Raw genomic sequence first — 17,500 nt, 5'->3', positions numbered from 1 at the left:
CACTATGAAATGGTTAATGAAAAAGGCAGTCTCTTAATAATGGAGCTTCTAAGAAAACACGAGGTAGGTGAAACCTAGAAAAACCTCATTTGGAAGGAAAAGAAAAAAAAAACCATGAAAAGACCTCGTAAAGACAGACCTTTTCTTATCAGGCCTGCTGTAAGCGTAAAAAAAAAAAAAAAAAAAGTTGATAGCAAACTGAAACAAAAACAAAATTTGACACACAGTTGGTCAGACCTGCACTCTGCAGTTTCCTTTTCAGCAGCTGGGATAGATTGTAGCCTGTAAATGCAATTGGAGAACAGATGGCAGCATTTCTGATGCAATGAAATCTGATTATCAGGACAGTGTAAGCCCATGTAATATTTCATGGCAAAAACCCTTTGATGTCACATCTGGTATGAAATGGGGAGCAGCAAAAGGAGGACAAGATGGTGTAATGTTATTGTGTCTTGGACATGATTCTGACAGCAATGTTGTTTTTTAACCACCTTTTATTAATGTTAGTTTGTCTGATATTAAAAACAGTATTTGTTGTTGTTCACATTGTATGCTTTCAGTAATTAAATTTAAATATGCCTTTGATATTTGGCACAAACTAAATAATGTGTAAGAACTAAGTTATCAAAAATGTTAAGTAGTATAATGCAGTATCTCTGTTTTTGATTGAGGAACAAGGTATTTGTGGGAGTCTGTTGTTTAATTTCTGGTAAGTGAGTCTTTCCAGTTTATGTATAGAGTTGAGTGTCATCAGCATGACATCAGAGAGATAGTACTTAAAATAGCAGCGGGTGCAGAACAAAGCTTTGTGATACACCAAACTCCATTACAGTATGTTAAGTTCCTTTTTTGGAGAATGTCTGACTTTGATATTTGAATTCTAGTTGTCTGCAGGTCTATTAACAGTTGGTACCATTAACCACAGTACTGATTCCTTACAGCAGGGATATTTTTGTAATGACAAGAAAACAAACAGCTGGCTAAGCAGGGTGAATTTTAACCATCACAATTCAAATATTACAATCAAAATATACTGATAGTCAATAAGACCGCACATATAAAGAGACAACAGAGACAGTCCTGCCATTGGACATAATCTAATCCAACTGAAGAGTTAAATTTTGAATACAAACACTGTGTAGATAAAGTAAAGAAAGAGATACTAATATGTCAGGCTTTGAACAGGTCTTTCGTATAGTACACTGTGAGTCAACACTATGCTATTTAATCAGCCCATTAATTAGCATTGAATCAGTTGAGAATGATGTAAATGAAACATTATGTCCTAGGAAATTTCATCGAAACTATAAACTAGTAGCATGTGTAGGTTTCTTAAAAGTTAAGAATTAAGAATGCAGAAGTTGGCAAGTGCTGTGAGTGTGGTCAACTGTATTTTGTGAAGAGACTTTGTGAGGAATGGTTATAGTATCCATCTGACATTTTACACTCTATACCCCAGATTTTTGCTCAATAGACCCTCTACAGTTTATAATACAGGCTAGAGGTAATCTTATATTATTTTGGGGTAACGCCACATGATGACACTTTATATGGTACCAAGTGTGCGGCATTAACTTATGAACATAGAAATCAAAGATAGAAGTGAACAGAGATTTCCTGTTTTTAATAGTAGATTATGTTGATCATTCACCATTGAAAATACACTGAAATGCTTTTAAAGCTGATATTTATTATGATAGAATTTTGAGATAGTTCAAAGTTCGAGATCTCTCAGTAGTCATTAAATGTAACAGGTATAATCTAAAAGAAATTTTCAAATTTGTTATTTCAATTTCTTCTGCTGTCTCCCATTTTTCATGTATTGTGATGTTCCAGTGGTGTGAGTACAATAAGCAAAGATTCAGAATAGTTTTTTAAGGTTTACTCCAGAGTTTTTTTTTTATTTTTGCATGCTTAACAGTTTGCTGCAAAACATTGTAGAAAAAAATCTGACTGCCTGAGCAGTTCAACGTGAGAACGATGAAATACACCCCAAGTTGCATCCATCGGCTCATGCACAGACAAATTAAAAATGAAGAATACCTTAAATTTTGTTGCACAGCTGAGTTAACATCACTATTATCGCTTAAAGGACACAACTATTGTGAAATCCAGCCATTTCTCATCCTGTGAGTTACTGAGCCAAATATATAGTTTTTAAACTTACTATTTGTCCTTCACACTTGTTACTTATGGTCATGGTACTTGCATGTAGTGTTAACCACAGGGTGGTTTCCTTGTAATTCCTGTGATCACAGGTTGATATGTTGATGCATAGGGAGGAACACTTGACATTTCTTGAGGTTTTTTTTAACTGATTGTCTCCAGTGGATGTGTTTTATATTTGACCAGATATACATTACTTCTTGTATGCTTGATTATCCATGATAACTTAATCTGACTGAGTGTGTTTGTGTGTGTGTGTGTGTGTGTGTGTGCATGTGTGTATGTGTGTGTGCACGTGTTTATGCACAGGTTCATGCTGACATTTGGGGCTACTCTGCATACCTTTGTCTGTGTGAGCAGTTATTGTTAAGTGTTGCTCAGGGCACTGGACAGTCTGATCTCATCTGTTCCTCTCAGAGAAATTAGCATTATACCAACACTTAAATGTCATCTTGTGCTATATGGGAAGGAGTCAGCAAGAACTGCTGCACAGGGCTTCACCTACAAGTAATATCAAGACTGTCAGTCCCCCCACAACACACTCTTTAGCACCTGCTATCCCCTCACTGTCAGTTGAACAATCACCATCAGACACCCTACCCTGCATCAATGCTGACTCACTGAGGTGTCTAACTGTGTGGGGTAGCTGATGTAAATGCTTGTATATGTCCTTTAGCGCCCACACATCTCATATGATGTTAATGATATTAATCTTTTAATTCATCAAGTACGCAACTCATGCAGTAACATCTTTGATCTACCTACCAAGGTTTTTAATCTCTGCATACGAAGAAGTTTCATATTGTTGTTTTGTTGAATGAATCAAAGTGTTACTGAACTAAACAAAACGCACACTCAGACTGCAATGTGATAAAGGTCTGGGTTAATATGAGTTGTCTTACATTACCACAGTGGCGGATTGTGAGCAGTAAACTTCAGAGGAACCACTACCAAGATGACTGATGCGCTGGAGGCATCAATGGCAAACTGTCACTGTACAGCCACAGAACTTTTTCACAGTAATCTGGGTAAGCAGGACTACCCGTCAGTGTTGTGGTTTGGAAGAAGTGAACCTGTGCAGGGCTAGGGGCTGGGGCTTGACACTTCTGTGTAATTTGTGGGTGAAGGAAGTGTAAGGCCCACGCACACTTGTGACTGTCAAGTTAATTGGTGCTTGGGAACTGTGTCAAGGCAACTTATCAGTCGGTTTCAGCGAGGGTCTGATGTTTATTGATGCTTATCACAACACAAAGTTCAAGGCTATGATTTGATTAAAGCAGTCATTTGCTTAGACATGAAAGGAAATTATCAACAGTCAGCTACAGTATATCATTGCTCATCGCAGTACATTTGATGTTCAAAGGAAAATACTCATCAGTTACTAACAATGTTATAATGAGTACATAAGTATTATCATGCTTACAAGTACTGCATATCACTGTGTTGGTTGGTTTTCTCTGAACTAATGTTGTTTTTAGTGATGTAAATGAAATGCCTTTGCTCCTGTAGCTAATACACACAACTTCATTAACAAAGTTAATACAACTGAATTCCCTGAGGCATATATCTTGATTCTTCAGCTTTACATAGGTCAATGAGATGATTTGCATCACATGTATCTTTTCCTGACATAGGAAGTGAACTGCAATTTTGGCTTCACAGAAATGACACTGTGGCTTGAGGAGTCACTGAAACTCTGTACTGAGAACTGAGAGAAAATCTTATCGTCCATCGTATCTTAATCGTGGTTAAGATTTTAACCCTGTAGAAAGTTTTACTATGAAGCATACTGTACTAGAGCAATGTTTGACATACAAAGGAGATTTCTCATGAGTTGAATTCCTTTATGCTGTCAAAACATTCAGTAGTGAATTTATATTATAATGTGGCACAAAAACACATGTCTACGCAAGCAAACTTTAGGTTTCTTTTTCCAGAGAAATTCAACTGAGGAGATGCAGGACAAGAAAAGCATCATTTTCCATGGTGAGTAAGTCAGACGGTTTCCCCTTCTTGACTGTGGTTTTTAGATCACAGGGTTTATTGCACAGGTTACATCATTTGATTACTGCATAAAGTTTCCTAAATATGTCAGTCTTTTCATAGAGGTAAAATGTACAAGTGAGGGAGTAATTCAAAAAGCACAGACGCAGCATTTTATGGGTCATTCATTTTTATTACACTATTAATTAGCTTGACCAGTTTTAATTTCTCGGATTGCTTGCAAATACATTTATACGACAGAGAATTTTTTTTTTTTTTGCCAAATTAGAATATCTGTCTGCTTACTAGTGGAGCATGTCTTTGGTTAAAATGAAAATGAAGAACAGCTCTCAATGATGCAATCAACATCCCAAGAATCAATGCAGTAAAATTGAAATCAGACAGAATCAATGTCTTAACATTTTGCAACCTGTACACAAATGGAGTAATTTGGTTGTACTTGTGCTTAGTGCCACTCCTTGTCAATTAAGCAGAGGCCATATGCCTGTCTACATTTCACATTTCTGAACGTATTAAACTTGTCAGTGTTTTCTCATACAAGCTTCTAAAATTACAAGTGAAAAGCATGACCCTTGATCCAACTGATTATTACATACAAATAAAAAATACAGAATAATTACATCCAAAACACAGCATTGTAAAAGGCAATAATGCAGCAATTAAAATCTCAATAACATTGTTTATATTTCATCGGGAGGTAAGGGGACAGACCAACAAAGAAGTCTAGAATTCGACAGGAGGACGTACGTACAAATGTGATTTGAGTAACTACAGTATACACCATTCTAAGTCTGCTAAATGCTGGTAGGAAACCTTCAGTGGTTTGGGAAACACAGGCAAGCTTATTCTCATCTATGGTTTCAGTAGTATCATTACAAGATCAACTGACTTAAACTGTGAACATACAATGTTTTCATTCACTAACGTAGCTGTACAAATTATACAAGGGCTATGACTTCTCTTCACCCGTCATAACGCAACCACAACCTGCGATTTACCTGCCTAATGAGAGGAACAAATGATAAATGCTAAACTGTAACTCAAGATAGTCTTTTTGCTTATTTCAAAGCAAACTTCTCAAAAAAAATACAAGTACATGACTTTTCCTCTGAATGGACAAATGCAGGTTTATAAAGAAAACTACCATCATAAATAAATGATTTGGAACTGATTTTGGTATGGATTTCAGCATACAGTTACAGACTGATGAACAAAAAGCAACATCCTACTACATGACCCTCCTTAACAAGGGTGGACTGGTAGAATGACGTGGTTAAAGGAACCTGGCACACATAGCAGTTAACAATCAGCCAGAAAAAAGGGGCAATCCCTTTTTTACTTACCTATACAGGGTACTATGTTGATCATAAATATGACAAACTACAATGAGTCATTCAGTGAAAAGCTATTTATGAAGAGAGTAACTTAAATACAGCATCTATAGAGTACTAACATTCAATGTTTGTTGAGTCCAGAGATGTCAAACTGGCAGATTTAAAGACATACAGTATGTTTTACTACTATCATGCCAGAGTGTGGTGTTGTTTTTAGGACTTAATACACACACTGACACTTCACATTACTACAGCTGTGGCCTCTCTGCACTCCACCGGACTATATAGAATAACACACCTAAACTTGAAGTTCCTCTGTTCAAATACACACCTGCCAAATGTGACAATGAACAGGCTGCTACAGGAAGTGGCAAGAAGGGCATCAGCCATGTAGTCTGTCTGTTGCATGTGTCAAACCTCACTAACTCCTATTAAGGGCTACTAGGGGAATGATGCGTTACTGAAAAGAAGATGGAATCTCAACGTCTACCTTAAATACATTCAGAAAGAAGTTACTGTGTCGTTGTCTTGTGCTGGTTTTTACAACAGTCCGTTTTCAATCAGCCATGTTAGGAAAATGTTTCTCCTTCTCGTAACAGCACAATGTACTATTTTTATGTATTTATTCCATTACATCAATGCAAATTAATCATAGAAATGTCTACATCTAGTAGTATGTATTTCTTACGTTATTTACAGTGTCCATTTTGAACGGTGACATTTCCAACTTTTCAAAAGCAATGACGGGAACAACACAAATAAATACAGCATCATCATACACCAAGTTGTCATGCTTTCATTAAAATAATGGACTTCTGATTATTCTGTTTTACAGCTCTTTAGGTAGAAGTACAAAATAAACGTATTCACTGACTCAATGAATTAGCTAAACGGAATATTTGGTATATTTTGCCAAATAATTAATCATATTGAGGGCAGAACCTCAGAAGTGAAAAACATGATGTTTTTTTGTACCACCAGCACATATTCTGTAGTGTATTCTAGTGTGGTCTTTTTGGCCTTCTATGTTTTAAATTAAAGCCTAAATGTCTCACACATTCAAAGTAAACACCTCCACACCTTCACTTAATGTTCATGTCTCCATATTCCAAGTACTGTCCAATGTTACAGTAGCTCCTGGAGGTAACGTTAGTTTGACAATCAGCTTGGTAATTGCCCTTTTATAACTGAGTGGGTTTTAAATTGAGAGTTACACCATAATTCAACAAGGCTGTCACTCACACTCATCTACACAGATACATAATATCTAACTGTGGTACAATTTGAACAAAGAGACTACTACTGAAAAATAAATACTATAAAGCATTATGCACCGTTCAACTTCAGTTTCTAGTGAGAAGCAATAGGTCAAGTCATGCCACTGGGATGGTTTTCCTGTCTATGATGTGAATGTTTTTGGGATTATGAAACGCTGTGGCACCACTAATGGAAAGAACAATCCCCAGACTCTAACCCAGAGGAGTTTTAAGATTACGATAGGTGACATAAATTGGTATCATATCTCATTATTCACATTCTGGTAATGATGATAGGTTGTTGTTGGTCATTTACAATGGGTTTGGGATGTATCCCGTACTTATTCAGTTATTTTATATTTGCAACACATCATAAATCCGTCACAGGGAGTGTGGCTGGGAGACCACTGTAAGGAAGAGTAGAGGGACAAAACAAGTGGTTGGACTCGGGCATGACTTGTTGGCAGCCCCAGTGTCTCAGTTCATCTGTTCAAAGAATTTGTAAGTGGGGTTTTCATAGCCGTGGTTTTGCATTTTGTTAAGCTGTCGTTCTTCTGGAGTCAGCATGGGGTCGACCTGCTGCGAGACACACAAGAGCTCAAATTATTACACACTAAAGACATATACACAAGCAAAGACCACACCTTCAACTGAATAGATTATTTATCGAATATGAAACAAATGAGTGGTCACTTAGGGATGGAAAGGTAAAGCATCATGACAGCTGCATTGTGGGGGGCACCTTAGAATATTTGGACTTTATGTAATATGGTGAAAGATTGAAAGTACATAAGTCTGAGTTTAGTTTGAACCAAAGCTCAATTTAGATTGGCAATTTGGTGGAATTGCTTGTTTTAGCAAAAAAAAATACAAGGCGCTTTTCTGAAAGGAGATAAAGGTCTAAATTGCAGGGCTGGAGAGATGGATTGAATTTGCTGGATGTCGAGTTAAACCCAGAGTGCCAGAGGGAACCAAAAAAAGCCAGCAGAAACACTGATTACAGCATACAGGTGAAATGGAGAGAAAGGTTTCTAGAGCGTAGATTGTTAATGCAGCAGAAAAAGAGCAAGCTAGAGATACAAGAAAGGGAGTCAACAGTTATGTTATGATGACAGGAAATGTGCGTTCGACACAGGGAGTTGAGATTATTGATGAATGCAAGGTCGTGGAAATAAGTGAGGATTAATCTGTGGAAATTGCTCTTGCTGGATAGGTGAATTGTCTTTTAGGTTTGGACAGAACCAAGCAAGCTGTTTCCCCTTATTTCCAGTATTCTTCTAACCTAAAGGATCATACCAGTGGTTTTAACATGTTTTAGCACATAGAAATTTAAAATACCTTATATTTTTGCTGACAATTAAGCATACCACATTTAGACTGATATCCATTCCTCTAGGCAGCCACTTGTTTCGATATCTATATCACAGTTGACAATCAACTTAGAATAAATGGAAACTTTGCTTGAGTTGCTGTAGTACTACTTCCACCACAATGTAACTAAAGAAAGTAAAGTTATAACATTATTGCAGTTGGAAGCAAGAACAATTTTTAAAATTCTCTTTTGTGGTGTGTTCAAGCACACTTTCACATCCAAAATTGCTGTCACCTGTCCAAAAGAACCACACGGTTGTTTTTACAAGTGAAATCCTGAAGGCAAACAAGCAAACATGGGTGGCACCGTGATGAGAATGTGGCTGTGTAGCTTCCTGTCGGTTGATTTTCATATTGTGGTGAGATAAGTGGAAGCCAAAGGCATGGCTCCATGGAGGTAGGAAATGACTCTAAAAACCACTGGTATGCGTAAAGCCCCTTTCACACATGCAGTCTATCCCTGAAGTGTTCAGGAACATTTCCTGCACGTAGTCATGTGTGAATGGGAGCAGGGATCGATATTCAGGGAAATCTGTGCCACCAATTTCCCACCTCAAGACCTAGTAACATTTCAGGGAAAATGCCGGTATGGCTGTGTTGTGAATGAAAGCAGTAACATTGCAGGGACAAAGCATGCAAAGGGTTACATCCATCTGACAAAAGGCACTTTCACACAGAGCGAGCAAACCAATCACAAGATTCCGCTGATGACGTATTTGAATCTACAACTCGTTTATGGTTGCCTCGCCGATGCTTTCGCGGTTGATTTGTCTTGCAAACTTGATGAATCTTAAATATATTACAAGAACATTGGCACTGGACTAAATGAGCTCCTCGCCCGCCATTTTCCTAAAAGTAATAAGAGATGTCTTGCGCCACGTACATGTACGTCTTCTTCTTCTGTTTAGTTTTAAGGCAGTTGGCATACATAAGTGTTGCATTACCGCCATCTGCTGGACTGTCCCTTGCCCCATCTATTCCGGCATTGCCATGGCATGTGTAAAAAGTTGCAAGATGGAATAGTTCCTGAATGTAGCCGCTTGTGTGAATAGTGAAAATCACTAGTGGTGCCTGAAAGATTATCCTAGTAATTTACAGGGAGCTATGTATGAAAGAGGCTGTAGGCAACAATGTAATAGATACTTGTTTTTGGTTAAACTATAAAAGACAACTGGTGTGGTCCTTTAAGACTTAAATTGAAGGCCTATCTGGGGTCGTACCTCTACAATGCCATGACTGATAGTGCCGTACGGCTTCCTGCGCACCAGCAACAGGCTAATTACCATCACCATGGCAATCGCCACGGCCACCACCAGCAACCCCACCATGGCGCCACGGTTAAACGTCTCCAAGGCATCAGGTTGCTATGGAAAGAAAGATGTGAAGTGACACTTTAAACAAGGGAGAGATGTAGGGGCCAATCAGTCAATCAAACACACTTAAAATTTTACACAAGGACATCATAACGCTTATATTTAACCCTTACCAGTTCATCTCTCTCGATCTCAGCAGGCTTATAGACTACCTGCTTGAGCTCTGCAGAGGTGTTGATCTAAGAGGAAAGGGAATGTGTAAGAATAAGGGAAATATTGGGACAAGGAAACATTGAGAAGATAACCTATATACACAAAGCACATACAGTATTTCTGTGACTGAGCATACTGTCTACTGAACTTGGGTGGAGTCTTTTTTAAATATGAGCAGCCTTTTAGATTGTCCAAAATGATTATCATCTTACCTTTTCCTCATATTCATAAGTAGGGCCTCTCTCAGATGTGGTATAATCATATTCATCTACTGCAGACACTAAGGATGGAGACAAAAATGCTGTGAGCAGAAAATACACAACACTGCAATTACTGTTAAGAGTGAAATGTGATGCTTTAATACCAGCTCACCTTTCTTATTAGACTGCACTTCTTTAGAGGAGAAAAGAGAGAAAAAAGCAACATTAACTACAGCAGCCAGTAAAAAGTAGTTCATCATTTTACATGCCATTCACACAATTAGGATGGACTTAACGAACATTGAATTTGTGGGTGTAAGAATGATTTGTAGCTATGTACCAATGTGTGGAGGATAAGGCCTATTTTGGAAGGCTCTCTCCTCTTCTTCCTCATCATCCTTCTCCTCCTCGCTCTCAGCAGGCAAAAGCTCCTCAGTAGTGCGGGTCTCAGAGAAGGAAGTGGTCATGAGCTCACTGATGTCTCCTCGTTCTGCCTTGACCAGCTCTTCTAAAGGTGATACATATGAAAAACAAAACAAAGTCACCAAGACTTATATCTGCTCTTAATGTGACTGATATGATGTCTTCAGATTTGAAAACTGATAGAATGATGGGTCACAGTTCAGCAGTCCAGCTTACGGATATCATTGTGAAGCTCCTCTGCTAAGGTAGGATCCTTGTATAGCAGTCCAAGACTCTGGTTCATCCTCTCCTCGATCACATGGAGATGTGTGTACACCTGCAAAAAAACCCCCAAAAAACCCAAAAGAGTTTCTGCTTAGAGCTCTAACAACGAGTTGCTGTGTTGAACTGGTCTTACACAGAGAAGCAGTGGATTGGCTCCTGACATGAATCCACAATGAGAAATAGACTTTTTATGGAGTCATGTGTCTAAAGCTGCTTTTGAAGTCAGCAAAGACCCGCTTTGATCTTAGTTTAATGAAAAGAAGATTGATAGCTGCTTCACCTCTGTGAGCACCTCAGTATTTATTAACTCATTTATATTACATGCTAACTCTTCAGCACATGATGCTTTGTATGTTTTTTTAATGGTAAGCAGAAAGGAGCCTTGCATCTCAAAGGCACAGGCCTTTGAGGGAAAAAATTAAAGCATTTCAGAAGCAAATACCTCACATACATTCAGACACACACCTGGAATTTCATCTGCTCAGCCTTCTGGGGGTCGACAGCCACAATATGCTGGTAATGCCTGAGTGTGTGCCTGCGGTCCTTCTGCTCTGCAGCCATGTATCGCTTCAGAGCCTGCAGCACACGCTCCGGCTGGAAGACAAAGGTGAAGGGAGGACAGTCAGGAAATGCCAGACAGTGAGATAAAGGCACTGTCGGAACCTGTTCATTGCCTATCACAGAGAAAGGATCTAAAGCAGATCTGATCATTATCTCCGCCAGGCCTAAGCCTGGAGGGGATCATGCATTTGGTCGTGTGTGTGTGTGTGTGTCCGTGTATCTGTCCGCAGCTAATCTCGCATATTACTAGACTCATCAGCCTAATATTTTTTGTGCACATTTATGACTGTATGCTCAAGGACCTCTCGTGGTTGCAGTGATTAACAGTTTTTAAAAAAACATTTTACAATGCTATTCCTTATAAGCCTATTCATCTTTTATGCAGTCCATGCCATTTTACGATATGCATTATAACATAGCAAGATATTTTTGGCAATCTGCTAGGCTAAAAACAAGGCTTACAGCCGGGACGCACAGAATGCTTGAGCAGTGCGTGTGTGTTGCGGAACTTCTTGCTTTTCACATTTTGGCGCCCATGTTAACAGATTGGAGTAGCCACACAGCCTGCCTGAGATGCGTGTGAGGTACGGTGGCGTGTCATCTAGAGATTTGGGATATCGCCTATTTTTTCCGGGTGACACACGCGTGGTTCTTAGCAAAAATAGACAGTGAAAATGATCTGTTGATAGTCATATTGAAATCACACCAGCAACATTACACCTGCCACTTTAGTTTCAATGTCTGTATCTGTAGAATATGTCACAGATATGAAAAAATATCTGTGAAGTGTAACTGCTGTGGGCCTGTGCAGTGCAGGGCAGGGAGTCTCTCTGGCAGGGAGCTCCAGCGCAGAAAGTTGGTGACACACGGAGCTTCTTTTTTCAACTCCTGCTTGCTTTCTGTGATATTATTCAAACCAGGACTCCTGCTTGTTGTTTCACCTGCTTCCAGACAGACAGAGATTTGGTGTTCTTATTTTCCTTATTTGTTGTTAGTTTCCCCCGACAGTTAGTTTGGAGATTTATTTTCTGTCTAAACTAACTAAACTAACTAAATATAAATGAAATTTATAATGAAATGATATGAAACATTCTATTATTGATGGTCATTATCAAAGTCAAAGTCTATGTAGAAAGAGCTGGCAGTAGCAGCTGAGTGGACACCACAGGCCTGCGAGTAGCAGCAGTTCAGCAATGCACACACACTGCTCAGGTAGAGGTAGGCTGTGTGGCCCTGTAGTGTGTTGCAGGCCACATTTTCGCCTTTGTTGTGGCTCAAAAACTGAAAAAGTTTGGTCTCATCTTGAGCTGGACCATCTGCTAATTAATTTCATTCCCGATATGTTATGATCCACTAAAGTTAGGCATAATACGCGATGAATGAATCCCTGTTTCTGTTATCTTCGCTGCCATCTTCACTATACACACCTGGCAGCAGTCTGCACTCTACTGAGTGCACTCTCGTAGTTTATGTTGTATTTTATCCCTTGCTCTGTGCTCCATGTTGGACTTACCTGAGGGGGATCAGACTGTACGGCAGTCAGGTAATTCTCCAGGGCCAGGCGGCGATTGTTGTTGAGTATGGCCTCCACTCTGACAAGATGAGTCTCCACGAGCCTCTGCCTCTCACCAGCGACCTGCTCCTCCAGTGTCTGCAGCACAGACTGGAAGTGCTATCAGAGGAGTGATGAATGAGTAAAATCAAGGGTAAGTAAAGCAGCAATAGCATATAATCAAATGTTGATTCATTACATATATCCCACATGTCATTATATTTTGAAATGTTTAACAATTAAAGTAAGTACATAGAGTAGAATGACAATTGTCAGTTTACCTCGTTAAGGGCCTGTCGCTCTGACTTTGGCAGATTCTTTGACTGGTTGTCTGCCTCTGCCCATTCCTTCATGATCTAAGAAATGGAAAAATATTAATTTATCTTAAGAAAAGTATCACATACGCTAGCATAGTTTAAAATAGGGTACAGTGGTATAACCTATATAAATAGCACACTGACAGAGGAATGCAGCATTTCATGGATTTGGCTATACGGAACATTCTGTAACAGCTAACCTTTAACAAGGTTCCTGATTAAAGTTGGGGCATAATTTGGTTTTTAAAAAACAATGTTTGGCTTTAAAAAGTTGGACGCTGAGCAGAGTAAAGTTATCTGGAGCCTGTGTGGGAGAACAGATTTTGCAACAACATCTTTCATCCTCTTAAAGTAAACCATGTTAGCAAGTATGAATAATTTTTGGCATAAAAAGAATAACCACAATGCATAAATCATTCTTAGCTTGTAGTACTTATTAGTTGTATTCTTTCTGATATGAAAAGCCAGTCGATGAAAAACATTTAACCCATTTTCACCGTGCATCTACAGTATAAGACATGTTGCCCAGCAAGAGAGAGATGGCTTGAGGCTAAAAATAGTGGTATGTGATGCATACCACAGCCAAAACCCAAATCAAAAAGAAAATCTTTGTATCATTGTACAGCAGCTGTTTTGACAATTTGAGCAATAACACACACATGCACACACAAACATTGTCAGATGTACAATGTGATTAACTTCCATCATATGTGAAACTCTGCCTCCACAACCACAGTATTAATCATTTATTAGTAACATTTCACTTTAAGTCACTCTATTTAGCCTTTTCTCAGCAATATGTAACATTTAATTCATTTTGTATTAATTCAAAATGCCTTCACAAGATACGTTATAATTGTTGACAAATATTGTACATAAACACCTAAAATTGTCCCTATATCTGCCTTTAACCATATTATAGTGTGTTACAAACCATTTACTAACTGTTTAATATACTGCTTATAAATACTTAATAGGGGTGTAAAGTGAAATGTTACCTGCATTTCAATCACATTCTATTGAAATTATAAGGGGATTAATATATACTGTACGGTGATACTGTATATACCATCCATACCATACATTTTAGGCCTAACTGCCCAGCCCTAGTTTGACACTTTTTAGGGACATATGTGGCATTTCTTGTCTTATTTTAATCTGCTCCCCTGAATGCAGATAAACCACGTTCAGGCCAGTGCCCCTGTCATTCTGAGAATTAGATTAGGGAATGAGAGCAAGGCTCAACTGTGAGAAGCCCGACCTGCCAGCCAACAAACAATTAGCCTTTTCTTAGCCCTGTGAAATTCACCTCATTGATGCTCTTCATTCTTCGCTCCTCCAGGTCTGTTTTGGCACGCAGAAAGTTGGCATGCTCAGTGTCATCCACTGGCTTCTCAAAATAAACATCAACACCATCTGTGGGGCGAGGTGTAGTCACTGGGTTGGAAAGACAGAAAATAGAAGTTATTACTATCATGCAGGCTGCAGGAGCCACAGAGCAATTATCCTGTAATTAAAAGGACAGTCCCAAGTCAAAATCTGACAAGTGACAAGAAAGTAGCCAAAGAAAGGGAGGGAAATTTTACACTACAGTGGAAAGAACGGGAAGAATCAAACAACTATCGATGGATAACAATGTCTGCTTTGTCTTGGAGAAAATCTGTTTGGTAAAATATGACAATGTCATGATTTTTTACTTTTTATAACTCCAGCACAAGTGCCAAGGAAGGATATATCACATTAAAGATCCTTAGTTAGTCAGCAAATCATGGCCGTGTATGGAAAAAATGAGGAAAATAAATATGACAATGGCCAAAGAGCAAAACCTCCTATCTGAAAAATGCACTTTTTTGAGAAAACTAAAAAAAACTTGTTACATTCTTGCAGAATGCTATTTGTTAAGGATACCCAATACATAATACACTGTTTTTGGACTATATTATTATATTATGTGTTAACAATACCGACTAGGTATTAATGCCTAAGTGCAGATAGGAGCTTTTGCACTTGGTGCAAGTTGGAAGAGGTTCTACAAAACAATGCTCTAAATTAAGTTAATAATCAAAATTAAATTAAAAAATAAAAATAAGTTTGTTTTCAGGTAAAAAGATGTAGTAAATGTAATAGTTACTACATTGTAGAATACTAGGATCAGAATTCCTTAAGTGGGACATTCCTTAAATTCAGTGTATTTGCTTCCTTGTCCACTGGAAATGAATGTTCAATGATTGTGTAACCCATTCGTGCTGTAGCCTCTCTACACACCCAGGGACTCTGCGTTGTGTTTTTGTTTTGTTGTGTGACTTTTCTGTCACAACGAAGGGCAGGATTATCTTGCAGACAGACTGAATATGAGCAGCCTTCCTTGTTCTCATCATCCAAAGTGAAATCCGCCAATCAGAAAATTCTGCAGATAGGAGGTTTTGCACTGTGGCCATCAATGAGAAAATTAGAAAAAAAGTACATCCTGCTTTGAGATATTGTATCTAGATATGAAATCTAGAGAGGATATGAAAGTAAACAGATTATGTTATTTGCAAGTATGACAACACTTACTTGAAAATATAAAGGGAGTGAGAAGAGGTTGAGGATTGGTTCAGTGTGATTCATGATATTTTTGTGTAGGAGAAGTTGACATTTGCAGATCATTTGCTTGATCAGGACAAATTGAGCATGTGACAGTATTTATGATAGATTTTAAGTAAACTGGATTAGATGCATGAATTTCTCTTGGTGTTTTGCTACATAGCATTTACTAGTTGTTAAGATTATTATTTTCATGTATAACTTAGATGTGATAAGAAACATTGTACTGGGAGGTTAGTAAAATGGTACGATGGTGTTTACCTCTACTGCTGGACTTACTAATACTTTTGACAACAATAAACCATAACAACACCATAACATACCCAACTCATAACCACCTATCAAGTATCAAGTATTCTTTTAATTATATCTCTGTTACCCACACAGACAGTGAACACCACATTGGTTTACCATCCTGAGTTTGTTCTTATTCAAGTTGTATGGTGGTCAACTGCTCCATTTACCATGCACACGAGCACACATGCACTCTACTATGACCTGGTTGCTGTAGGTGTGGACGTGTGATATGCACCAGATTGCACTGACGCACCCACACACGCACACACAAAAACACACAAACAGGTTTTGACAGTGAATGTAGAAAACACGCTTTCGATTGACAGAGTTAGTGGTCAGTATAGACTAAATAGGGATTGAAATGGAACCAGGTAAAGTGCTAAATACTGCTGGGCACCAATATAGTATACAGTATATACTGTAATGCTGGAGTTGAGAATGTGCACTTACAACTTTTAAAATAAAACTAAAACTCATCTTTTCAAACTTGCGTTTACCTAGTAGCTTTGACTATATTTTAACATCACTCACACTATTAATCATCATTTATTTACTGTTCATTTTATTTGTTTTTGAATCTCTTTAATTTGTCTCTATTAAGAATAATCTGTGCTGTTCTGTTTTTAATGTTCCTATTTCTGGCATCTTTCTTTATTTTGTTCATCTTTAGTAAAGCACATTGTATTGCATCTTTTTGTATGAAATGTGACACATAAGCTAAGTTTTATTATCTGTAATATTATTTTTCACGAGGAGACGCTTGCATGCACGTCTGTGTAGATGCATAAACCACATGCATGAGATATGCATTCAAAAAACAGACCTAACAGACCTATCTTCCAATTACTGACTGATAAGAGTACAGGAGATGTTCACTGAGCACTACACAGCTCCAGAGTCAGAGAAAGTGGAAGTGACACTGTGAGCAGTTAGTCAGTTCTTTGACTGTGTTGTTAACCGCAGGTACAAAACACTCATCGCTGGTAAAAAAAAAAAAAAAAAAAGTGCAGAGAGGTCAAACACAAGCATTGGCAGAAAGTATGCACACTCACAGCTGTCTCCCCTCATCAGAGGTACCGAGGTGGTGGGTTTGTTGCTTTTCTCGTAGTAGGAGTCCAGATAGTCTGACATCTGGTAACGACTTGAGTCAATCGGATACTCATACTCCTCTGGGTCTTTCACAGCTATTGCCACCTCCTCCTCCTCCTCCTCCTCCTCTTCCACCTCCTCCTCATCAACTTCCTCCTCCTCTTCCTCCTCCTCTTCCTCCACCACCTCATCATCTTCTTCTTCCATATCGGCTTCGTCCATGTCTGTGTCGGGAGAAGGGCTCGGAGTGGGGGCTGTCACTTTGACGCTGTTAGAAAGCAAGGCAGTCATTACTCTGATGACTTTTAACATATTAAACACACAACCTCCACTACAGCCTACAACCTACAAAAGCTACTGTATATGAGGTCAAGCTGAATTCATTAGTGGTGTCTTACACAGAATTGAGTTTTCCACTGGTCTGGGATGTGAATGTTTGAGGACCAGCGGGGATTTCTCTTTCCTCTGTATCTCCTTTGCCACTGGAGCTCCCTCTGCCTGGGCAACACACATACTCGACACCCCGGAAATGGTCTCCACATGGCAAAAGCATC

General features: G+C 38.6%; 1 protein-coding gene across 1 annotated transcript in view; it reads right to left on the bottom strand.

Moving 5' to 3' along the window:
- Positions 1–4,321: 4,321 nt before the first annotated feature.
- The window catches only part of aplp1 (amyloid beta (A4) precursor-like protein 1), a 39,535-nt gene continuing 26,356 nt past the window's right edge, over positions 4,322–17,500 (bottom strand). The window contains exons 5-17 of the mRNA XM_067601956.1: positions 17,345–17,500; positions 16,910–17,214; positions 14,284–14,411; positions 12,939–13,013; positions 12,619–12,777; positions 11,010–11,138; positions 10,497–10,596; positions 10,198–10,365; positions 10,030–10,050; positions 9,870–9,937; positions 9,618–9,683; positions 9,352–9,495; positions 4,322–7,339 (exon numbers count right to left, since the gene is read on the bottom strand). Of these exons, the coding sequence (XP_067458057.1) occupies positions 7,238–7,339; positions 9,352–9,495; positions 9,618–9,683; positions 9,870–9,937; positions 10,030–10,050; positions 10,198–10,365; positions 10,497–10,596; positions 11,010–11,138; positions 12,619–12,777; positions 12,939–13,013; positions 14,284–14,411; positions 16,910–17,214; positions 17,345–17,500 (1,621 nt within the window). The 3' untranslated portion in view covers positions 4,322–7,237. The remainder of the gene's footprint in view (positions 7,340–9,351; positions 9,496–9,617; positions 9,684–9,869; positions 9,938–10,029; positions 10,051–10,197; positions 10,366–10,496; positions 10,597–11,009; positions 11,139–12,618; positions 12,778–12,938; positions 13,014–14,283; positions 14,412–16,909; positions 17,215–17,344) is intronic.

This window comes from Thunnus thynnus, chromosome 10, assembly GCF_963924715.1.
Source record: "Thunnus thynnus chromosome 10, fThuThy2.1, whole genome shotgun sequence".
Lineage (NCBI taxonomy): Eukaryota > Metazoa > Chordata > Actinopteri > Scombriformes > Scombridae > Thunnus > Thunnus thynnus.
The sequence above is the reverse complement of the archived record's forward strand: the minus strand, read 5'-3'. Positions and strand labels throughout refer to the sequence as shown.